We start from the raw sequence: 26013 nt of genomic DNA on the forward strand, positions 1-26013 counted from the left end.
TTATGATTTTTTCCCCCCAAGTTTCTTCTGTGGGTTTCTGTAGATCATGTGGATATCTCTGTTGATAACGTTTTGTTTTTGTTTTAAATATTAACTTTCTCAGTAAGTTGGTTCTGCTCATTTAGGCTGTTGGGTCTAAGCATTTTGAAAAAAATATCGACATTAAACAAGAACTAAACCAAAGCAGGCATTTTAAAAAGATATCAAATCCATCATTAACTGATTTAAGAGTTAATGTTGTGAATGTAATTCTAAAAGTTATGGAGTGCAGTGGTGCCGATTTAGCAAAGAATCACAGTACACAATACTGTACATTTACCACATCCCATTTTTTTTTAAAAAAAGCAACGTTGCTGACCAGCTTACAGTTTTATTTAATAAAAAATCAATTGAGGAACAAATCTGTCTCCCAATTGTAAGATTATGCTGCCAGCAAAGGTTTTTTTTCTTTGATAGAGAATTGGCTTTTCTTTTTTGCGTGAAGTACGAGGGTATTAAATATCAGTAACTTGGTTAGAAACAATTTCAAAATATTTCAGTGCAAAAATATGACACCACTTCTCAAGTCCCAAGTAAGCCTGCCAACATGCGCTGGGATCAGCCATGAAAGACCATTGGGCTGAGGTGCCAACAGTCTCTTTCTCCAGTTTCTTCCTCTCCCAAAGGTGCTGGTTTCCATGGGTTGATGGCAAATCTCTGGTACTCGCCCAAGTGACCATTCTTCATGTCAACAGGCCATTCCTACACATGTGCCTTCCTAGCAATGGATCACTGGATAATCAGGAACAGGGAACATTTCTTCCCCTGCCCTCTTTCCTCCCTCGCCCAGAGGTGCTGAAACCAACCATACCCCAGCTGTGATCAGCTAACTCTGCATAGATCAGGAATCCAACGCGAGACCTCTTTGTTTGTATGTCTCTGTAGAAAACAGAACTGTACCTTTACCCAGCAGGCCAGCATGATGTACAGCGTCAATCCAACAAAGTGCTAATATTGCTCTAATTAATTGTAAGGCTGAGAATGGCATTTCAAGGTTTGTGGGGAAGAAAGTGTAGGGAAATTAAGCGGGGTTTACACTGAGTCATACAGTACAGAAAGAGGCCCTTCGGCCCATCGTGTCCGCGCCGGCCATTAAGCCCTGTCTATTCTAATCCCATTTTCCAGCACTTGGTCCGTAGCCTTGTATGCTATGGCGTTTCAAGTGCTCATCTAAATGCTTCTTGAATGTTGAGGGTTCCTGCCTCTACCACACTTTCAGGCAGTGAGTTCCAGATTCCAACCGCGCTCTGGGTGAAAAAGTTTTTCCTCAGATCCCCTCTAAACCTCTTGCCCCTTACCTTGAAACTATGCCCCCTTGTTATTGACCCCTCTACTAAGGGGAAAAGTTCCTTTCTCTCTACCCTATCTATGCCCCTCATAATTTTGTACACCTCAATCAGGTCCCCCCTCAGCCTTCTCTGCTCTGAGGAAAACAACCCCAGCCTGTCCAGCCTCTCCTCATAGCTGAAGCGTTCCAGCCCAGGTAACATCCTGGTGAATCTCCTCTGCACCCTCTCCAATGCAATCACATCCTTCCTATAGTGTGGCGACCAGAACTGCACACAGTATTCCAGCTGTGGCCTAACTAGCATTTTGTACAGCTCCATCATAACCTCCCTGCTTTTATATTCTATGCCTCCGCTAATGAAGGCAAGTATCCCATATGCCTTTTTAACCACCTTATCTACCTGTCCTGCTGCCTTCAGGGACCTATGTACATGCACACCAAGGTTCCTCTGTCCTTCCTCGGGTCCTACCATTCATTGTGTATTCCCTTTCCTTGTTAGTCCTCCCAAAATGCATCACCTCACACTTTTCAGGGTTAAATTCCATTTGCCACTGTTCTGCCCATCTAACCAACCCGTCTATAGCGTCCTGTAGTCTGAGGCTTCCCTCCTCGCTATTTACCATTCCACCAATTTTTGTGTCATCTGCGAACTTACTGATCATACCTCCTACATTCATATCTAAATCATTAATGTACACTACAAACAGCAAGGGATCCAGCACTGATCCCTGCGGTACACCACTGGACACCGGCTTCCAGTCACAAAAACAACCTTCGACCATCACCCTCTGCCTCCTGCCACTAAGCCAATTTTGGATCCAATGTGCCAAATTGCCCTGGATCCCATGGGCTCTTACCTTCTTGACCAGTCTCCCACGCAGGACTTTGTCAAAAGCTTTACTGAAGTCCATGTAGACTACATCAACTACACTACCCTGATCCACACACCTAGTCACCCCCTCGAAAAATTCAATCAAATTGGTTAGACATGATCTCCCCCTAACAAAGCCATGCTGACTATCCTTGATTAATCCTTGCCTCTCCAAGTGGAGACTAATTCTGTCCCTCAGAATGTTTTCCAATAATTTCCCTACCGCTGATGTTAGGCTCACTGGCCTGTAATTCCCTGGTTTATCCCTACTACCCTTCTTGAATAATGGTACTATGTTAGCTTTCCTCCAGACCCTTGGCACCTCCCCTGTGGCCAGAGAGGTTCTGAAAATTTGTGTCAGAGCCCCTGCAATCTCCTCCCTTGTCTCACAGCAGCCTGGGATACATCTCGTCTGGGCCTGGGGATTTATCCACTTTTAAGCCTGCTAAAACCGCTAGTACCTCCTCCCTCTCAATACTAATTTGTTCAAGTAAATCACAATCCCCCTGCCTGATTTCTATGCCTACATTGTCCTTCTCCATGGTGAACACAGATGCAAAATATTCATTTAAAACCTCACCTACATCTTCTGGCTCTACACACAGATTGCCACTTTGGTCCCTACTCTTTCCCTGGTTATCCTCTTGCCCTTGATATACTTATAAAACACCTTGGGATTTTCCTTTATTTTGCCCGCCAATGTTTTTTCATGCCCCCTCTTCGCTCTCCTAATTTCTTTAAGTACCCACCTGCGCTTTCTATACTCCTCTAGGGCTTCCACTGTTTTTAGACCTTTGTATCTGCCAAAAGCCTCCCTTTTTTCCCTAATCCATTCTTGTATATCCCTTGACATCCAGGGTTCGCTGGGCTTGTTGGTCCACCCTTGACCTTTACGGGAACATGTTGGCGTTGTACTCTCTCTATTTCCATTCTGGAAGACTCCCGCTGCTCTGATGTGGATTTTCCTACAAGTAGCTGATCCAAGTCCACTTTGGCCAGATCCTGCCTTAACATATTAAAATCGGCCTTCCCCCAATTTAGAACCTTTATTTCCGGTCCATCTTTGTCCTTTTCCATGACTACCTTAAATCTCACCAAATTATGGTCACTGTCACCAAAATGCTCTCCTACTGACACATCTACCACTTGCCTGGCTACATTCCCTAGAATTAGGTCCAGTACCGCCCCCTCTCTTGTAGGACTTTCCACATGCTGGCTCAAAAAGCTCTCCTGGATGCACATTAAGAATTCCACACCCTCTGAGCCTTTCACACTCTGACTATCCCAGTTAATATTGGCGAAGTTGAAATCCCCTACTATTATTACCCTATTATTTCTACACTTCTGAGATTTGCCTACATATCTGTTCCTCTATCTCCGCCTGACTGTTTGGGGGCCTATAGTACACTCCCAGCAAAGTGCTTGCCCCCTTTTTGTTTTTAAGTTCTACCCATATAGCCTCATTAGAGGAGCCTGCTAAGATATCATCCTTCCTTACAGCAGTAATTGACTCCTTGATGAATATTGCGACACCCCCTCCTCTTTTACACCCCCCTCTGTCTCGCCTGAAGATTCTATACCCCGGAATACTGAACTGCCAGTCCTGCCCCTCCCTCACCATGTCTCTGATAACAACAATATCATATTCCCATGTGTTCATCAACACCTTCAATTCACCTGCCTTTCTCACAAGACTCCTTGCATTAAAATAAATGCCATCCAGCCTTGCCATACTCCCTTGTGCCGTTACATATTTGTTCTGCCTTCCAGGCTGACTTGTTTTTTCCTCTATATTTGGCTGTGCATCACCCCCTACTATAGCTCCACTCCGTGTCCCATCCCCCTGCCAAGTTAGTTTAAACCCCCGCCCCCCCCCCCAACAGTACTAGCAAACCTCCCCGTTTCGGTTCAGGTGCAACCCGTCCGACTTGTACAGGTCCCACCTTCCCCATAAGCAGACCCAGTGAGCCAGGAAACTAAAGCCCTCCCTCCTGCACCAACTCTTTAGCCATGCATTCATCTGCTCTATCCTCCTATTCCTATACTCACCAGCACGTGGCACTGGGAGTAATCCAGAGATTACAACCTTTGAGGTCCTGCTTTTTAATCATCTACCTAGCTCCCTAAATTCTTGTTGCAGGACCTCGTCCCTCTTTCTACCCATGTCGTTAGTACCAATGTGAACCATGACCTCTGACTGTTTACCCTCCCCCTTCAGAATGCCCTGCAGCCGTTCAGTGACATCCTTGACCCTGGCACCAGGGAGGCAACATACCATCCTGGAGTCATGTCTGCGGCCACAGAAACGTCTTATCTGTTCCCCTTACAATAGAATCCCTCATCACTATTGCTCTCCCACTCTTTTTCCTCCCCTCCTGTGCAGCTGAGCCACTCGTAGTGCCATGGACTTGGCTCTTGCTGCATTCCCCGAGAAACCATCTCCCCCAGCAGTATCCAAAACGGAAAATCTGTTGGAGAGGGAGATGGACCCAGGGGACTCCTGCACTACCTTCCTAGTTCTTTTACTCTGTCTGGCGGTCATCCATTTCCTGTCTGCCTGTGCACTCTTTACCTGTGGTGTGACCACCTCGTTAGACGTGCTATCCACGAAGATCTCAGCTTCGCGGATGCTCATAAGAACATAACAACATAAGAAATAGGAGCAGGAGTAGACCATTCGGCCCCTCGAGCCTGCTCCGCCATTCAATAAGATCATGGCTGATCTGATCCTAACCGCCAATCTACTATCACTGAACCATCTCCTGAATCTAACAGAATTAGACACACGAAATAGGAGCAGCATCAGGCTACACAGCCCCTGGGCCCGCTCCGCTACCCACAGGGCCATGACCGATCCGAACCTAGACTCGTGTCCAAATTCCTGCCCGCTCCCCGTAACCCTTAATTCCCTTTACTTCTAGGAAACTGTCTATTTCTGTTTTAAATTTATGTAATGATGTAGCTTCTACAGCTTTTTGGGGGGGCAGCATATTCCATGGACCTACCACCCTCTTGAGTGAAGTAGTTCCTCCTCATCTCAGTTTTGAAAGAGCAGCCCCTTATTCTAAGACTATGCCCCCTAGTTCTAGTTTCACCCATCATCGGGAACATCCTCCCCGCATCCACCCGATCCAACCCCTTCACAATCTTTTATGTTTCAATAAGATCGCCTCTCATTCTTCTGAACTCCAATGAGTAGAGTCCCAATCTACTCAACCTCTCTTCATATGCTCATCCCCGGGATTAACCGAGTGAACCTTCTTTGTACTGACTCGAGAGCAAGTATGTCTTTTCTTAAGTATGGACACCAAAACTGTATGCAGTATTCCAGGTGTGGTCTCACCAATACCTTGTACAACTGAAGCAATACCTCCCTATTTTTATATTCTATCCCCCTAGCAATGAAAGCCAACATTCCATTGGCCTTCTTAATCACTTGCTGCACCTGCATACTAACCTTTTGAGTTTCGTGCACCAGGACCCCCAGATCCCTTTGTACTTCAGTACTTTCCAGTTTCTTGCCATTAAGATAATAACTTGCTCTACGATTTTTCCTGCCAAAGTGCATAACCTCACACTTTCCAGTATTGTATTCCATCTGCCAAATCTCTGCCCACTTACTTAGCCTGTCGATGTCCCTTTGCAGGTTTTTTATGTCCTCCTCACTCACTACTTTCCCTCCCATCTTAGTATCATCTGCAAACTTTGATATGTTACACTCAGTCCCTTCCTCCAAATCGTTAATATAGATTGTAAAGAGTTGGGGACCCAGCACTGACCCCTGTGGAACACCACTAGTTACTGATTGCCAGTCCGAGAATGAACCATTTATCCCAACTCTCTGCTTTCTGTTAGATAGCCAATCCTCTATCCATGCCAGAATATTACCCCCAATCCCGTGATTTTTTATCTTAAGCAATAATCTTTTGTGTGGCACCTTGTCAAATGCTTTTTGGAAGTCGAAATACACAACGTCCACTGGTTCCCCTTTATCCACCCTATATGTTACTTCCTCAAAGAACTCCAGCAAATTTGTCAAACATGACTTCCCCTTCATAAAACCATGCTGACTTTGTCCTATTAAATTATGATTATCCAAATGTCCTGTTACTGTCTCCTTAATAATGGACTCCAATATTTTACCTACCACAGATGTTAGGCTAACCGGTCTATAGTTTCCAGCCTTCTGTCTACTGCCCTTTTTAAATAAGGGCATTACATTAGCAGTTTTCCAGTCTGCCGGGACCTTTGCTGATTCCAAGGAGTTTTGGAAAATTATTACCAATGCATCCACAATCCCGACCGCCACTTCCCTCAAGACCCTAGGATGTAAGCCATCAGGTCCAGGTGATTTATCCGCCTTGAGTCCCATTATTTTACCGAGTACCACTTCCTTAGTGATTTTGATCGTGTTTAGCTCCTCCCCCCCCCCCCCCCCCCCCCCCCATAGCCCCCTGTTTGTCCAGTGTTGGGATATTCTTAGTGTCTTCTACTGTAAAGACTGATACAAAATATTCACTCAGTTTTGCCATCTCCATATTTCCCACCATTAATTTCCCGGTCTCATCCTCTAAGGGACCAACATTTACTTTAGCCACCCTTTTTCTTTTTATATAACTATAAATACTCTTACTGTCTGTTTTTATATTTTGTGCTAATTTACTTTCATAATCTATCTTCCCTTTCTTAATCAATCTTTTTGTTACTTTTTGCTGTCTTTTAAAGTTTTCCCAATCCTCTATCCTCCCACTAGATTTGGCTACCTTATATGCCCTTGTTTTTAGTCGAATACTATCCTTAATTTCTTTACTTAGCCACGGATGGCTGTCTTTTCTTTTACACCCTTTTCTTCTCCGTGGAATATATATTTTTTGGAAGTTGTAAAATAACTCCTTAAATGTACACCACTGATCATGTATCGTCTTACCCTTTAATCTATTTTCCCAATCCACTCTACTCAATTCCGCTCTCATACCTTCATAGTCTCCTTTATTCAAGCTTAGCACGCTTGTTTGAGATCCAACCTTCTCACCCTCTAATTGAATATGGAATTCAACCATGTTATGGCCACTCATTCCAAGGGGATCCTTTACTAGGACATTTTTAATTAATCCCGTCTCGTTACACAGGACCAGATCTAAGGTTGCTTGCCCCCTGGTCGGTTCAGTTACATACTGCTCAAGAAACCCATCCCTAATACACTCAATGAACTCATCCTCAAGGCAGCCCTGCCCAATTTGATTTGTCCAATTAATATGATAGTTAAAATCCCCCATAATTATAGATGTTCCCTTATTACAAGCCTCAATTATTTCCTGATTGATACTCTGTCCAACAGAGTTGCCACTGTTCGGAGGCCTATAGACTACGCCCACTAGTGTTTTTTTCCCCTTATTATTCCTTACCTCCACCCAAACTGTTTCATTATCCTGATCTTTTGACCCAATATCATTTCTCTGTATTACAGTGATTCCTTCTTTTATTAACATAGCCACCCCACCTCCCCTTCCTTCCTGCCTGTCCTTCCTGATCGTTAAATAACCTGGTATGTTTAATTCCCAGGCATTGTCACCCTGCAGCCATGTTTCTGTAATGGCCACAAGATCATACCCATATGTAGTTATTTGTGCCATTAACTCGTCTATTTTGTTACGAATGCTACGTGCATTCAGATAGAGAACTTTCAAATATGTTTTGTGACACTTAGTTCCTGCTTTTGCCCTTTTTATTACTTTACCTTTTACTCCATACCTTCTGCCCCTTCCTGACACGCTCTGGTTTTTAATTTCCCCACTGCTACCTAAGTCTATGACCTTCTCTGTTGTCATTTTTATTATTTGCTCTCTAGGAACCTCCCCCTCACTAGTTAGTTTAAAGCCCTCTCTACAGCCCTAGTTATATGATCCGCCAGGACTCTAGTCCCAGCACTGGCCAAGTGAAGCCCGTCCCAACGGAACAGCTCCCTCCTGCCCCAGTACTGGTGCCAGTGTCCCAGGAAGCAAAACCCATTTCTCCCACACCAGTCTTTGAGCCACGCATTTAACTCTCTAATTTTATTTGTCCTAGCCAAATTCGCTCGTGGCTCAGGTAATAATCCAGAGATTATTACCCTTGTGGTTCTGCTTTTTAATTTGACCCCTAGCTGCTCATACTCCTTTAACAGAACCGGCTTCCTAGTCCTATCTACGTCGTTTGTACCAACATGGACCACGGCAACTGGATCCACCCCCTCCCACTGCAAGTTTCTTTCCAGCCCAGAGGAGATGTCCTTAACCCTGGCACCGGGTAGGCAACACAGCCTTCGGGACTCTCGCTCTCGGCTGCAGAGAACTCTATCTATCCCCCTAATAATACTATCCCCTACCACTACAACATTTCTATTTACTCCCCCCTCTTGAATGGCCCCCCGTTCCACGGTGCTGTGGCCAGGTTGCTCATCCTCCCTGCAGTCCCTGCTCCTGTCCCCACAGGGAGTAAGAACCTCGAACCTGTTGGTCAAGAGCAAGGGCTGCGGCTCCTCCAGCTCTACCTCCTGGATCCCCGTACCTGCCTCACTCGTAGTCGCACCGTCCTGTCCCTGACCATGGGCTACATCTGAATTACTTAACTTCATAGGTGTGACCACCTCCTGATACACAGAGTCCAGGTACTTCTCCCCCTCCCTGATGTGTCGCAGTGTCTGAAGCTCAGACTCCAGCTCATGAACACGGAGCTGGAGTTCCTGTAGCAGCAGACACTTGTCACAGACGTAATCACCGTGAGCCTCAGTGGGGTTCACCAGCTCCCACATCTCGCAACAGTAACACATCACCTGTTCCATTCTATTTAATTAATTAAATTTTTTATTGTTAGTTATGGACACCCTCTGCCCGATTTTAGATGCTAGTATCCCCTTTAATTAATTGGATTTAAATTAAATCAATCCCTCTAGTTACACCAGTTAAATGGTTTACCAACAGTCACCCTGCACCAGTTCCTCGGAGTCCACATCACGGAAGACCTCTCCTGGTCCCTCAACACCACCTCTCTGGTGAAGAAGGCCCAGCAGCGCCTATATTTCCTAAGGAGGCTGAAGGGATGTAACCTGTCACCCCTGACCCTCTCTAACTTTTACCGATGCACTATAGAGAGCATCCTGACAAACTGTATCACAGTATGGTATGGCAGCTGTAGCTACTATCACCGGAAAGCCCTGCAGCGGGTAGTCAAAACTGCCCAACGCATTACCGGCACCCGGCTACCGACCATAGAGCATATATACCAGAAACGCTGTCTACGGAGGTCACGGTCCATCATCAAAGACCCTACCCACCCCAGCCACAGTCTGTTCGCCCTCCTGCCATCTGGGAAACGCTACAGATGCATTCGCACCCGTATGACCAGATTTGGGAACAGCTTCTTTCCCAGGGCTGTCATCCTACTGAACTCCACAAATAAACTCTAAAGCCTGCACATCTGCCAATGCACTTTATTATGGTTATGTTTATGTTAATGTATTACAAGCCAAATGTATGTTGAATGTTTAAATGTCTTAATCCAAATGTACACTCTCGGGAGCCGCAAGCCTACATTTCGTTGTACTGCACTTGTGCACTAACAATGACAAAAGTTGATTTGATTTTGATTTGATTTGATTTGAAAGGCCTTGGTACACCACAGCAACCTTAAAAACTATAAACCACAGACTTAAAGTTTTAAAACGAGAGAAATACTCCAACCAATCACCTACCTGTTTTGTGGTGACGTCACACCTTGAATACTTTTTACCTCTCTCCTTGCCGGAGATTGGTGAGGCCTACCTGAGCCTCTGGGGCCTCTTGTCGTCGCTCTGCCGCGCTGCTCCGCCTCCACCCGCTGCCGATGCCGCACTGAGGCCTACCTGAGCCTCTGGGGCCTCTTGTAGTCGCTCTGCCGCGCTGCTCCGCCTCCACCTGCTGCCGATGCCGCACGGAGGCCTACCTGAGCCTCTGGGGCCTCTTGTAGTCGCGCTGCTCCGCCTCCACCCGATGCCGCACTGAGGCCTACCTGAGCCTCAACAGTGACTCCAACCGCAGCTCCAGCTCCGAAATGCGAATTTCGAGTAGCTGCAGCTGGAGACACTTCCTGCACATGTGTTCGCCCTGGACACCGAAAGTGTCCTTGACTTCCCACATAGCACAGGAGGAGTACTCCACGCTGCCGAGCTGCCCTGCCATGTCCCACCCTTACTTACTCCCTTTAATATTCTTTAATTTAAAGGAAGTAAATACACTAGGGACCTTACTTCCCTTTAAACACTACTTACTCTAAACTAGAGATCTTACTTTAATGACCGGACTGTAGAAATACTCACCAGGTCCTACTTACCAACCAGCTCCTTCCCTGGTTGTGACGTCACTTTAGCGGTTTTGCAGTTGTTGTTGTTTGACTGCTCCCGCTCTCGGACTCTTTTCTTGGTGTAAAGTAAGAACCAATTCCCAACTCGCAGCGCTCTGTTTAAACCGTACTCTGTGTTAACTACAGGAAACTTCGGTTTATCCGGAGGTTGTATGTCCGGAAACCTCGATCTAACGGCAGAAATCAGCAGCCGTTTTGCTTAGGTTTTTTTTCTTCTAGCATTTTTTAAATTTTTTTTATAAACAGTCAGGCTCTGGAAAGCGACTCTGTAGCTTAGCAACAGCCTCAGAGACGCTTCCAAGGTACGGGCCGAGTGTTTACAAGCTGTTGCTAAGCACCAGTGTTTGTTGTCAGATACGGAGATGAAAACCTCCGTATCCTTCAACATTAGCGCTGGTCTATCCGGAAGTTTTGATAGATCGGCAGCAGCTCGGTCCCATCGGTGCCGGATATCGCGAAGTTTCCTGTATTGTTTATGCCCAAGATCAGTAGAATTTATTTTTGCGGGGGGATGAAATAGAGAGATGTCGAGTGAAATGTGAAGGATGGAGCTTCCACAAATAAAGTATTTTGCCCATTGAGCTATTAAGAACTTGGAGTGATGTGTTAGGGATGCAACTCCACAAACTATTCAAGTTATGCCCTTCATTCTGCCCAGCTGCTGGCTGTCCTCAAGACATTTCAGCACTTGACAGTCCAACTTTAGTCAAACCAGCCGAAGGAGAGAAGATCAGCACCTGCCACACTTCCTAGGAACCATTCAGTAGCACAACTGTCAGATCTGCATGGAATCGGAGAGGGTATTTGGGAAGGAGTAAGCATTCCAAGTTTGGGAAGTGATGGGGTGGGGAGAGGAGGAGCAGAAGTTTTTGGCATACCAAGGGGCTTATAAAAAAGGATCACGGTAAAGATTGACTGGTTTAACAACATCGGAGTGTGTGAGGGAAATGGCCAGTTATTCGGGTAAAAGAACTCTGATATGCTAATGGATCAGTGGATGTTGAGTTTCCAGAACAATGTGAAAAGGAACTATGGTAATTAGACATAGATTTATCCCTCTTTCTGTTTTGTAAGGAGACCACTCGGTATGGTAATGAGTTGTATAGACCACAAATATCCCAGGTTTGAATCCTTTTCTCTGCTGAGAGATGAAAAAAATCACTTGGGGCTCCCGCTATCAATTAATTTCCAGTGACCCCTGCTGGAAAATTCCTGTGTGGACAGGCTCGGGATCAGCTGTGGTGCTCCTCCTGGTCAAATAGCCAGTAGACTCACAATATCCAGGTTCAAATAGAAGAATGGCCACTTATGTGAGGTACTGGAGTGAACTGTATCCTAGAAGAATTGGGACCCTTCTGGAGAGACGATGGGAAGATTATAGGATGGGGCAAAGAAGGGAGGAGCTTGCAATTTGAAAGTTTGAACGAAAAGCTCAACACTAGGTAGAATTCTGCCACTGATTCCCACTGAGCCTAGCCTTTGCATCTTTGGCATTTTGGCAGCTGAACTGCCCATAGGCTAACTGAGGCAAATGAAGTTTGTCGATATAATGGAGGTTTGAATCTTAATGTGTATTTGTTCTGTTACAGAGTGCAGCTGCTGCTCCAAGTCCAGTGCTTGGAAACATTCCTCCCAATGATGGGATATCAGGAGGCCCCATTCCTCCAGGCTTTTTTCAGGTACAAATCCTATTATCTTTACTTGAAAATGTTTTGAACGATTTGTACCAGATTTGCAAAAAATGTTTGAATTAATACATCCTTACTGTCTTGATGTGAGATTTATTTCTTTGCTTATTTTGTGCTTTCAAGGTTTTTTGGGGGGAGGGGGGTTGGGGGAGATTTGGAACCCCTCGCTCTTCATCTGATTTTTAATCAGTTGATCCACCTGCTCCCAATTAGATGGGGGTCTGCCCAATGACCCTGTACACACAAGGTGGTGAGCCATGCGTTGCTGCACCATTGCATTCCACAGGGTGATATAAAGTGGACCAGAGTCAAATGAGCAGGTAAGAGTTTCAGGCAGACCCAAAACATAAACTCCTTCATTATCAGTCGAGTGCACCCAATATCCAAATCACAGTCTAATTGCAGTTTTTAAATTGCTGGTTTTTAATCTTGGTTTTTTTTGTTGTGATTTCTACATTTGGGAATGTGAAGTATTTGCAGTTCTAAAGATGCGGATGGGTTTAGAGGAGATGTCCAGCTAAAGCTGACTGCACACTGATTTCTGTCAACAGATTCCACATTGGAATCTCATATCGGGGAAGTGACTGTCGAATCTGAGCAAGGGCCCTTGGATTTATTGGCCATTAGTGTTTCCTTTGAATGTAAGAAAGAAAGAACTTGCATTTATATAGCGTTTTTCATGACCGCAAGATGACCCAAAGCACTTTACAGCCAATGAAGTACTTTTAAAGTGTAGTCGCTGTTGTAATGATGGGATGTACTCTTTGTGTGGTCAGTCCCGAATGGTTTAGAAGCGCATGGTGAAGGGGTATGTGATCATGTATATGCCTCTTCAGTCCAGATCAGTAATTGCCGATTTTATTTTTCATTAAAGAATTGAGTATGTTGAGTACGGTAAAAGTGATGATTCGCTTCCTTCCTATGAATTCTTTTGTTTACTGAATTTAGAACACACTAGCTACATCAACGTTGGGAAGGAGAGTATTTTGCTATGTTTGGTATTCACCCTCCGTAAACCTGAGCTTATCCACTGCTGCCCATATCCTAACCTACATTGGCTTCTGATCCGTCAATGCCTCAATTTTGACATTTTTACCCTTGTTTCAAATCCCTCTATGGCTTCGCCCCACCCCCCCCCCCCCCAAAAAAAAATCTCTGTAACCTCCTCCAGCCCTACAACTCTCCGAGATCTCTGCGCTCCTCCAATTCTGGCCTCTTGTGCATCCCCAGTTTTCTTCGCTCCACCATTGGCGGGTGTGCCTTCAGCTGCATAGGCCCTAAGCTCTGGAATTCCCTTCCTAAACCTTTCCACCTCTCTCTTTCACCTGCTTTAAGGCGCTCCTTAATACCTGCCTCTTTCACCTGTCCTAATATCTCCTTATGTAGCTGGGACATTTTACTACTTTAAATGCGCTATATGAATGCAGATGTTGTCTCGCATGTTGCCATCTGTCATTGATGGTTTCTGCAGGTCACTGTAGCTCAGAAGTATTGAGTTTTGTCAAGTACAGGAAACTCTTTGGTATCCGGCACCGACGGGACCGGGATGGTGCCGGTTGATTAAAAATTCCGGATGACGGAGAGGGTTATCTACCGAGGCTATTTTTAACAAAGAAAAATTTAAAAATCAAGAAATGTGCAGTATACAGTGATTGGGTACTCACCTACAGAATGTTGTGTTAAATGGATGGTGGAAGATGCTTGATTAAGTACAGTACTGCCAGTTGAGGGTAATCCATAACTCTAATTACTTAACAGTAAAACAAAACTTATACAGTAAATGACTGTATACAGTACTGTAGTTTACTGTACACTTATTCCAAGTCAGCTGGTTCATCAGGAATATTCATGCCAGCTGGGTCATCAGGATCATGCACTTCAACAGATTCTCCAGGCACTTTCACTGCTTCAACTTCCTGTTACTGAGATGTTTGGATTTCCGACAGCGCCAAGAAGCCGAGTAGTGGCAGTTTGGAGAACTACCCCCACTGACTATCTCGGCCATCGCGAGAGACTCGGCCTCAGCAACATTTCCGGTTACTGAGATGTGGTTTTCAGAGTATGAATTTTGCCTGTTAATTTAGGATATTTAGGTGCTGTTTAAGCAAGAGTTTCCTGTAGATGGATTAGTGGGTGAATCTTGCTGCCTGGTGTGACTGAGCCATGGAAATCAGGAAAATTCCAGATTGGATCCCTGGTAGGTGCTGTTAACTATTCTCAGCTGGATGGCAGTACAAGAGCTATAATTGATCTCCGTGCCCTTGGGCTGGGGAGGGGAAAAATCAGCCACTCCTGATGACTGTCCAATGGCACCTACTGGGAAGTTTGCACATGTAGATGACCGTAGAGGATAGCTTGGGCTCAGCCATGGTGCCCTCCACAGTTGAATCGCAGAGGCAGTCATTAACTTTCCTTTTAGCTCACATGAAAAATGCCCTGTTGGATGAGATATTGAAGAGCAGCAAGTGTCCATAGAGCCATGTTCCTCCATAAGCCTGCGTCATAGAATCTTACAGCACAGAAGGAGGCCATTTGGCCCATCGTGCCTGTGCCAGCTCTTTGAAAGAACTACCCAATTAGTCACACTCCCCTGCTCTTTCCCCATGGCCCTATAGATTTCTCCTTTTCCGAGTATATATCAAATTCCCTTTTAAAAGGTACTATTAAATTTTCTTCCACCACCCTTTTAGACAGTGCATTCCAGATCATAATGTGTTGTTTAAAAAAAATCTCCATCATCCCTCTGGTTCTTTTGCAAATTGTTTAAATCTGTCCCCTCTAGTTACCGACCCTCCTGCAAGCAGAAACAGTTTCTCCTTATTTGCTTTATCAAAACCTTTCATAATTTTGAACATATCCTTAAGTCTCCCCTTAACCTTCTCTGCTTTAAGGAGAACAATCCCAGCTCTCTAGTCTGTCTGCATAAAGTCCCTCATTCCGTTAAATCTTCTCTGCACCCTCTCCAAGGCCTTGACATCCGGGAACAAAAAAAGGGAAAAGAAAATTAGGAAAATGAAGTGATTTGTGAACCGTATTACATCACCTTGTGTAGACTGTTTGTTTGGGTTAAGTTTGTTAAAGATGTTATTTTCCTCCTTGAATTGAAAATTTTAATTAGGGCCTCTTTGTGCAGCTTTTAGCTATGTTCATCATCACGGCCTAATGACGTTTGAAGGAATAGATGTTGCTTGTTGTGATAGGCATCATGTCTGAACCTCAGGAGGATTTTATAACAAACATGCAGTCAACTCACCAGAGAGCAGGCTTAATAGGGCCACATAATGGAAAAGGAAAAATGACATTCAGCACAAAGCCAGCAGGCAGATGTGTTAATTATGCAAGCACAGGAAATATGTAAATTGGTATTAATCTCACTCGGGTCAGAAATTCCACTAGTCCCGGACCGGGACCAGCAGAAATTATTCCTCAGTCTAAACTAATGGATGTGCAGAGAGATTGAAAGCAGGGAAGGAATAAAACATTCTCTAGTGTCCAAATGAGATTGGCAACTTGGTGCCACACCATGGATGACAGTACTACATTACAACAGTGACTGCACTTCAAAACTACTTCATTGACTGTAAAGTGCTTTGGGACGTCCTGAGGTCACAAAAGGCGCTATATAAATGCAAGTTCTTAATTTGCTTTGTGGCTCCTGGCCACTAGAAACTGGCCCAGACTCCTTTCCTGTACGATCCTTACAGCAAAAGAGAGGGCAACAATTCATCATTGTAACAGCAGAATAATTTATGGAGGGCACCATGATCTAGAATTCATACCGCGTATGTTAAATATTTCGGTAATTCTCGAGAATTATAGGCTTGTCGTGCTGGGAGAAATTCAGGGTAATAAATTAACACATCGGAAATGTATTGCCTTAAGTGTTATTTTTCAGTACTATATTTGTGCTCATAGACTAAAACTTGGAGACAATACTGTTTGGTATTGATGCATTCACCAATGGTGATGGGGAAGGCGAAGTATGCAGATTCACAGTTGCAATCTCAGTCTTTAGCTGCTTAACATGAGATATCTATTCCTTGTAGGGAGGGAAAGTTAGCTGCTCTCACCTGCAGCCACTGCTGGATACCTTTCTGAAGGCTGTTTCCAGAGGCCTTGTGAGAAAGTTGCTTACCTATTCTTCTGGGTGGGAGGGTTTAAAGGAGGGATCATAGATGACTTTGAGAGAAGTGTTTTTCATTTAAATGCAGCCTGACTCGTTCTAACTGCATGGTAAACAGAAACTGTCCACTAAAGAATGCAATCTTAGTTTCTTCCACCTCTAGAGGTGCTGAATGATCATGCTGGAGTATAGTTCCATGAACACTGGTAACACTCTGGTAGCTCCCATTTGCAAGCTTAGGTGATAAATATTGGCAGGCTATTCAACAGTGGGGAACATGGTAATGGAGCATGACCATGTCATAGAAGATAGGAGCAGGAGTCGGCCATTCGGCCCCTCTAGCCTGTTCCGCCATTTAATGAGATCATGGCTGATCATCCAAATTCAGTACCCTGTCCCTACTTTCTCCCCGTATCCCTTGTCCCTTTAGCCTTAAGAAATATATCTAACTCCTTCTTGAATATATGTAATAAGTTGGCCTCAACTGCCTTCTGTGGTAGAGAATTCCACAGGTTCACCACTCTCTGGGTGAAGAAATTTCTCCTCATCTCAGTCCTAAATGGCTTACCCCTTATCCTTAGACTGTGACCCCTGGTTCTGGACTCCCCCGCCATCAGGAACATCCTTCCTGCATCTAGTCTGTCTAGTCCTGTTAGAATTTTATAAGTTTCAATGAGATCCCCGCTCATTCTTCTAAACTCTAACAAATATAAGCCTAATCGACTCAATCTCTCTTCATACATCATTCCTGCCATCCCAGGTATCCATCTCGCTCTCTAATATATTTTAAAATCTTAAGTCTGCGCGGACATCCTGTCAACTCTTTCCATTATAAGTTCCTATGTTCACATTTATAATGGAAATTGCCTGTGTGAACTTGTTGTGTTGTAATTACACCCTCCTGCCAGTGGAGATGCTGTAATACCGCCAGGTTTAGTTAAAGCACGAAAAGTTTACATAGGTAGTTCCCATTATAACAATGGACATAGGAATACATAATAGAAATATCTTTTTAAAAAAAGGACAGAATGCATGACTCTAAAAGGAGGACTGAATTGTGTGTGCGCCCTGGTCTTAATTATTCTCTCCACCGCTTCCTCCCCCCCCCCCCCCCCCACCCCGAGTAACTCTGCTTCACCTTAAGAAAATGCTTGGTCTTGACTCCCCTTGTGCAGCAGATTGACTAGTGTATGTTCTCATTCCAGCAATGGCCATTGGATAGTGATATAGAGTAGGCATCCTGCTGATTTAATCCTCGCCTCCAGGCGAGTGACACCAAGGACAGTTGTACCTATACTGCTACCTCAGCTTAGAGCCAACTCCAGACAAACCAAAGGTGGAACCTGATATTCCAAATATGACGGATATAACAGCACAATGGGCAGTGCATTCACGCACCGAGCTAGTGTGGACTCTGAATTGGTGTTCCTTTGAGAATTTGAGATTTATTGAGTTATCAGCATCTTTGGCAGTAGGCACAGCAGCTCAGCTGTCGCATGCACATTCGGGTTAGTTCCTCAGTACTTCAAAACTCTGGAATTCCTACTGTTCTCTCCTCATCTGACGTCACTGACTTGTATTGTGGTGCAGTGTTGGCTGCTTTGCATCACATTGCTCAAGAGGCCATTCTTCATTTGTGAGCTTAGATAGAAAGAAAAGAAATAGTAAGAAAAGAAAAAGACTTGCATTTATATAGCGCCTTTCACGACCACCGGACGTCTCAAAGCACTTTACAGCCAATGAAGTACTTTTGAAGTAGAGTCACTGTTGTAATGTGGGAAACGCTGCAGCCAATTTGCGCACAGCAAGGTCCCACAAACAGCAATGTGATAATGACCAGATAAACTGTTGATTGAGGGATAAATATTGGCTAGGACACTGGGGATAACTCCCCTGCTCTTCTTAGAAATAGCGCCATGGGATATTTACATCCACCTGAGAGAGCAGACAGGGCCTCGATTTAACGTCTCATCCGAAAGGTGGCACCTCCGACAGTGCAGCACTCCCTCAGCACTGCACTAGAGTGTCAGCCTAGATTTATGTGCTCAAGTCCCTGGAGTGTGACGCGAACCCACAACCTTCTGACTCAGAGGCGAGAATGCTACCAACTGAGCCACAGCTGACACTGTGTAGCCAGGGTTGGCACAAGTTATTCATTCATGTGAGGGCACGGCAGACAATTTGGTCTTCAGATGATGCATTTGACACGTGTACATGCACCTTCCAACACTGTCATTAAATGTTGATCAGGAGTGGGAGCCCTGACTGATTTCCTCACTCCCTCCCCCCCCCCCCCCCCCAACCCCCAAAAAAGAAGCGTACACTCGGGTCAGTTGTAGCACCCCACCATTGAAGTGTCTTGGTGCTTGTTTTTTTTAAACTTGCAAGGTAGGTGCGATTGCTTTCTATCTCGCTTCTTGTCGAAAAGATAATTCTTTATGAACCAAATACTTATCTAATTTTTAAGGTATAGTTTTTCATTTATAATTCATGGAAGCTTTATATCTGTTCCACCTTAAATTGGAAACTTTTAGGCTGCAGCAATCAGGTTTTCTTTTCTATGAAAACTAGCCATGTAGAGTTCGAACCTCCACTGATGAAATGGAAAGTTGCTCATAAATCAATGTCCACTGCTGTGTTTGCTATGCATCAGCAGTTACTCTGCAGCTTGTTGAATAACAAAGCAGAGAGGTGCGTGTGCCAACACTGCCCCCTAGTGCTTTTTGGCATGTACTACTAAAAAGTGAACAATAGATACATTATCTAAATTTGTGCAGATCCTCAAATGAGATTTTGCACCAACCCTTGTGTAGGTGGAATTTCAGAATGATTTCTATAGAAAGAGGTGTTGGATGTAATGCTCGGTAGTATACACACTGCATGCACTAGAGGAAGGGTCAGTGGGTCTACTTGACTGTTCAGTTGTTACCTCGTAAAGATTTATTGTTCCACTATCACACACATGCTTGCACTTTATATTAATGCTGTGTATGTGTTGTAGTTGCTGCAAAATGTACTACAGTACCAGAGCACGCTGGACTGGAATACTCTGCTTGTTATTGCTAGCAGTGGCTCTGATTTGAAACTGCTTGGGCAGAATTTCTGCAGGAGTGTACACTGCAATTCATCCATATATGATTATTTCAAGACACTTTGTACCTTTCAGGATAGAGTACTGCTTAAACAAACCTGAACAGGTACCGTAATTAATAAGTGGGTTGATGTACCTATTTTTGATGCTGCCAGCAAGATATTGACTACACTTTGGGGCACTTTCACCTGACACCAGCCCCATACTTTTACTATAATGCACTTCATAAAGGTGGCACAGATGTTAAAATTTAATTAGTACTGCAAGTATAGGGCTACATGTATGTCCTGTTGTCCGTTGGATACTATGTGCTGGGCTGTGTCTACATTGTGTATGCAGGGCTGTATGTACATTGTGCTGTGTGTTGGGTTCTGTGTGTACATTGTGCTGTGTGTTGGGTTCTGTGTGTACATTGTGCTGTATGTTGGGTTCTGTGTGTACATTGTGCTGTGTGCCCCAGCTACTGCATGGGCCAGATTGTGCTGTACTTTGTTTGAAATTAGACGCCGAGCTGATTTCAAAATGGACGCAGGGGTCATGTGATCAGTTCCAGCTATCCTCCCTATCCATCACTAGTCCTGGATTAAAATGTTTTTCTAAATGTATTTCTGACCATGCTCCCCCACATTCCAATATTCCAAACTGGAGGGTTAGCTTAACTTCTAAAAACATGGTTAAGAATTTTTTTTTTTTTTTTTTAAAAGAAGCAGATTGTCCTTAATTTATGATCTCAAATATTCCTGTAATGTGAAACCAATAGCACTCCTTCTAAAATCTGCTTGTCTCGCGTGCATCCTGTTTCTCAGTTGCTACAAGAATATTGAGGTGCAGTGTGTTTAAATACAGCGTCTCTAGGGAGGTTGGGAGGAAGTGGACAGCCATGGTTTTAAAATGCTTTTGTTATGCAGACAGCTGGGCCCTCCCACTCTTGCGTAGCGAGCTGGCAGGGGGTTGTGATGTTTGTTGAAATGTTTACATTGATGCTGCATCTGCAGTTACATTATCCAGAAAGTATCTGTCAGAAGCATTAGTGCAAGAGGTTGCAGTAGCTGTGAGGATTTGATTCATGTCTGAGAAAAATGCTGCCAATTGGGAGGCTTTGCAAGGTCTTGGATTTCCTGGGAGTGTCTTAACAGTTTTTTCCAAGTGCTTGCAGCAGATGCATTAGTGTTACAGTAGCTCTCGCAGAAAAGTCCTCAAGTTTATTGGAGCTGCCAGTCAGTTAACCCTCACATGAGCATGTTGACTGATGGGAGCATAGCCAGAGATACTGTAGACAAAGGGGAAATTTATTTGTAATCCAAGTGTCTTGGAGAGTACTTCATGATACTCAAGTTTCTCAAAATAAATCCTGAAGCAAAAAAGTATTCTGTTTGAGCTTTGAAGATGAAAACATTTCAAGTAAAATATGTTGTGGTTACATTGATAGTTAAAACGTGTCTGTCCTGGTGGAGTGAGATTAACTTTTTACATTGATGTTTCTGCTTTCTGATTCTTCAATTCACATAACCAGCTCCCATTCAGTGGGAACACTTTTCTCCATCTTCTGTTCATTCTAAGAGTGGGCTTCCTTCCATTACACTGGGATAGGCAAGGTTGGCCTTTTCATAACTACAATAATTTTTTTTAAACTTGCTCCTCAAATGGCTCAGTGAGTAAATGCACTAGCTCTTGTGTTACTGAGGTGTACAGGTCAGGAATATGCTAGGTTCTATCACCGGTCTGTGCTGACTTAGTCGACCTCGGTTAGGGCAGTAGTTGCAGTGTTAGAATGGCAACGCTGGAAAAAAATCAGGCTTTTGCTTCTGAACACTATGCAGGGATTTCTGATGGAAAGTGTGGGCAGGACAGAGCTGAGTTTTGCTATTAAGCTTCTTGGTTGAATAGCATATCAGGCTTATGTGAAATGCTATTGGTGCTTCATGGAACTGTATCCCAGGAAAAGTCCATGCCTTCATGAGAGGAAAGAAGGAGGAAGAAATTGTTTTCTTTAGGCAGCTAATTATCAGAGAACTCCTGACTGAACTAACTTGGAGCAGTGCAGTTTTAATGTGATTGTTGAAGGTGATGGAAGCCTGCAGCCCAGTGACTGCTCCTGTTCCCTCAGCTCATGAGTTCCACTTCTAACCCACCATTTAAATGAGTTGACCTTCCAGAATTAAACCTGTAAATAAAAAATGTGGTGGAACATGTTTAATTTTGAAGTATTTCATGGTTTTGCACAAGCTGAAAGCAAACTGGGCTTAGTTGACGAGGAGTATCTGTGAGCAAGGTCCTCCCTTGTGTCTTGTATTTTTTTCTCTCTCCCATCTGCTCTACAAAGTTTAAGATGTAAAACCTGAATCCCAGAATTCAAAAAATGCAGAACTGCCGGTGAGTGCAGTGACTTACTGGGAAGCTTTTTCTCGTAAGTCTAGAAATGGAAATGATTGGCTCAGTATCAAACTAATTGGTTCAAAAGCTTTATTTACTGTGTTTCACCATGAATCTTTTAATGAAATGATGAGATGTAAATTCTGTAGTGTGTTCTGCTCTCACCAACACAAAAGAACTACAGGTGCAAATGCATTCCGGCTTCATTAACTTCCACTCCCTTTTAATTTGCGTAATTTCATTTTCTCTCTCGCTCGTTGCTGTTAATTAGGGCACCCTCTAATCAGTGCTATTTATCACAGTGGTACTCATGTTTGGTAAAGCTGCTTTGCAGAATTGCTAAATGGCTAATTAATGTCTGTTAATTAAGAAAATTGCTCGTGGTAACAAACTACATTGTCGCTGGCAGCAGCCTAGAGACTAACACTTGTTGAAAGCACAAACATGGCAGGTCTGCAACAGCTGTTATACTTTTCTTTTTTTTAAACAATCTTTTGAGTGGCTCCACAATTCTCCGAGCCTCCTGCAACTTGATGCACTGACGCTGTAACCCCCCTCCTCTGCTCTCTAACCTCTCGCAGGGACCCCCAGGTTCTCAGCCCTCGCCACATACACAGCCGCCTCCTCACAATCCTAACAACATGATGGGACCCCACAATCAGGTAATGAGCTGGTGCAATTGCTTGGGTTCTTTAATTCAAAAGGGGCAAGAGTTTCTACATTTGACTAATGATTTGACTTTGCTTGCTGTTGTCTTATGTACGAGACTCCTGATCGGGTTGTCCCCAGCAGTGAAACTTCCGTTTAGGTTTTTTCTAAATGAGATGGATTTTGTTTTGGCTTCTATCAGCCCACAGTTCACGCCTACTTTGTTTAGAAATCACGTTTTCTTCCCCAATGGTCTCTTGTCCTCTCCTTGGGGTATGGGTCCATGGTATTGGATGCCCTCTGGTAATGTGCTCAAGTGGCCATTCTTCATATGTGAGCCTTGTCGGTGAATGCAAGGAGGCTGTTTGCCTGTGGAAGACATCACAGCCAAGCCCAGTCCTGTCCTGCCATCCACACAGGCACGCGCACACTTTTCCACAATAGCCGATGGATATTAAACAGAAGCAGGAACCCTGGCTAATTTTGTTTCCCATCCCCCAAACACCCCTTTCAGGTCCAGGAGTACTGAAGCTAGTAGTACCTGAGGCTTTGCCCTAGCTGAGAGAGGCTAATTTGGCACAGACCATGAGCTGAACCTTGGACCTCTGTGTCCACATGGTTCAGTATCCTCCCATATGGTGCATTAATCCACTGAGCCATTAGGCAGGGTGAAGCCCCCGTCTTAAACTTGATAGGTTAAGTCAATTTGATTGGCATGTTAGCATCATAGGAACATGTGGAACTTCAACTAGAAGGGCCAATTACCTCAGTTTTTGTTTGGAATCTTTGTAGGGTGGTGGCCTGATGTTTAAAACTAAGCGATCCATGGGGGTTAGGAAGGTTCACTCATGGGATAACCGGATTAGCCTTTCTGTAATTTTTCCTTCTGTGGTTGTAAATGCTTTTATATGTACTCCGCTTAGTGAGCAGATCACTGGCCTGATACTGGGCCTGTGAGCATTTTCATTTCTTTGAGACTGTGTTTCAAAAATGCACGTGTTGGAAGTGTTGATAGCTGAGTTACGTTATTGGTGATTACCTGTGTGTGTGTGTGTGTGTGTGTGTGTGTATATGTGTCTGTGTATATCTGTACGTACGTTTAAAATGTGCAAGACCTGTTAATAGCCTTGTTGCATGATTGTTCTATCACATTACACTGCAGTGCTGGGGAATGCCATCAAACTCTTGCTATCGAGTCCTCAGTCACAGCGTCCATTATATTGTGAGCTCACTGCCTGCAAACTTGTGTATTTTTACTCAATGTATTGAATCCTTTAAACACACAAGTCAGATGAGAAAACATTTAAAACCGTTGATACTCCCGACGACCTGTTATCCTGCAAGACTCCAAATTTATTGTGCTAAGATTCATGCTTTAATGTTTTAAAATACTGGTAGTTACTAATAAACATGGTCGCTTTATTCCAAAAGAAAGTCTGGATGACATTTTTCATATTGATTTTCCCTTTCCCCTCTGACTGGAAATTTGTGCTCCCTTCCTCTTCTGACCACCCCCCCGCCCCCTGCTTCAAACTAGCCAGTAAGAGGTACCCCAGCAAAGTCAAGGCAATTCTTTCCAAATTTCCCCTTCCCTTTCTGGGAGATGACTGACTGTATTTCCAAAAAACAGTATTTCACAAGAAAATTGTCAAGTATTGAAATTGTAAATCTTGGTCTTGTATATGATGAGATTTACCTCTTATGTGGATGTCTCAAATGTTTCAACAGGGGCTTCTGAATTTTTTCCTGCATTTTTCTTAAGCTTCAGATTTCCAGCATCCACAGTATTTTGCTTTTGTTTAAAGTTTATCGTAGCTTCATTTGCTGGGAGAAAATAACGTGTGTAAATATATAATTTTTTTGGTAAAATTGCTTAGTTTCCACTAAGTTTGTAAAGTGAAACAAGTTCTTTGTAACTGAACAGCGATTGAGTTACATTTGATCTGTTTTTCTCCGCAACTTTTACAGAGCCGAGTCTCTAATTCCTAAAGTGTAGCTGCAACAGAACAGGAGTATCTTCGGCAGTGAACAGATCCCTTATTTTGTAGTATATCGATGCATGAGCCCTTTTACTGTTTCAAACGCCACTGCAAGTGGAATATGTTGCTTAATTATCTTGACTGGTTTGTTACTGTGTGAACGAAGATGGTTCAATGTTAAGGCTACAAACTCCCCTCTTTGGAGGGTCAGGGAAGTTGAGTTGCAGGGTAGAGTACCCAGTCTCTGTTTAACTTTGTTTCTTTAGTATGATGCTGTTCATTGGGACGTTTGAAGGGGAATTATTTTTAAAAGCATAGCATGTTGTTTAAAAAGTGAGTTGTGATTTCCTTTTATGTCATTTCAAAGTCCTCATCATTTTGGTCCCGATCCAGCATACAAGCAATGGCTAGGGCAAGTGATTTATTGCTGCAAGTGATATATCACTCCGAAACCGCTATTTTCATTTCCTCCAGGACCTTTTATGCAAAATTACAACACTTTGGTAGCAAATTGTGCTACACACACAGCAAGTGCAGGAATTCGTAGGATTTGTTGAGATACTGTGCCACACAGCACCAAATCACTTGCCTTGGCTATGGTCATTTTTTACTGTTGCATGAATTTACAAGTTTTCCACTTTTATGAAAAAAGTTCAAACTGCACGAGGTAAAAATGTTATAATTTCAGCAGATTGTAGATTTAATCAATTCTATGTGATTGCAGCCTTTTATGTCACCGCGATACGCAGGAGGTCCAAGGCCCCCCATCAGAATGGGAAGCCAGGTACTGTACCCATCCTGTAACAGTATTTAGTAAACTGGCTTGCCGAGGTTGTTTAATACCGAGTGACTGTTGGGAACATAGGAACAGGAGTAGGCCATTCAGCCCCTTGAGCCTGTTCCGGGATTAAGTGAACATAAGAACATAAGAAATAGTAGCAGGAGTAGGCCAATCGGCCCCTCGAGCCTGCTCCGCCATTCAATAAGATCATGGCTGATCTGATCCTAACCGCCAATCCACTATCACAGAACCATCTTCTGAATCTAACAGAATTAGACACACGAAATAGGAGCAGGATCAGGCTACACGGCCCCTGGGCCCGCTCCGCTACCCACAGGGCCATGACCGATCCGAACCGAGACTCATGTCCAAATTCCTGCCCGCTCCCCATAACCCTTAATTCACTTTACTTCTAGGAAACTGTCTATTTCTGTTTTAAATTTATGTAATGATGTAGCTTCTACAGTTTTTTGGGGCAGCATATTCCATGGACCTACCACCCTCTGAGTGAAGTAGTTCCTCCTCATCTCAGTTTTGAAAGAGCAGCCCCTTATTCTAAGACTATGCCCCCTAGTTCTAGTTTCACCCATCATCGGGAACATCTTCCCTGCATCCACCCGATCCAACCCCTTCACAATCTTATATGTTTCAATAAGATCGCCTCTCATTTTTCTGAACTCCAATGAGTAGAGTCCCAATCTACTCAACCTCTCCTCATATGTCCATCCCCTCATCCCCGGGATTAACCGAGTGAAC

At 44.0% G+C, this 26013-nt stretch overlaps 1 protein-coding gene across 13 annotated transcripts in view; it reads left to right on the forward strand.

The window, feature by feature from the left end:
• LOC147121931 (single-stranded DNA-binding protein 3) overlaps positions 1-26013 on the forward strand; it is a 167140-nt gene that overhangs the window by 116618 nt on the left and 24509 nt on the right. For 5 of the 13 annotated variants that reach the window (XM_085982501.1, XM_085982499.1, XM_085982498.1 and 2 more), the window contains 3 exons: positions 12164-12253; positions 22431-22511; positions 25201-25260. In XM_085982501.1, coding sequence (XP_085838627.1) covers positions 12164-12253; positions 22431-22511; positions 25201-25260 — 231 coding nt within the window. The remainder of the gene's footprint in view (positions 1-12163; positions 12254-22430; positions 22512-25200; positions 25261-26013) is intronic. The other 8 variants (XM_085982506.1, XM_085982504.1, XM_085982502.1 and 5 more) reach the window with 2 other exon arrangements.

The sequence above is a fragment of the Somniosus microcephalus genome, chromosome 3 (genome assembly GCF_052327205.1).
Source record: "Somniosus microcephalus isolate GS21.2 chromosome 3, FLI_Smic_1.0, whole genome shotgun sequence".
Classification (NCBI taxonomy): domain Eukaryota; kingdom Metazoa; phylum Chordata; class Chondrichthyes; order Squaliformes; family Somniosidae; genus Somniosus; species Somniosus microcephalus.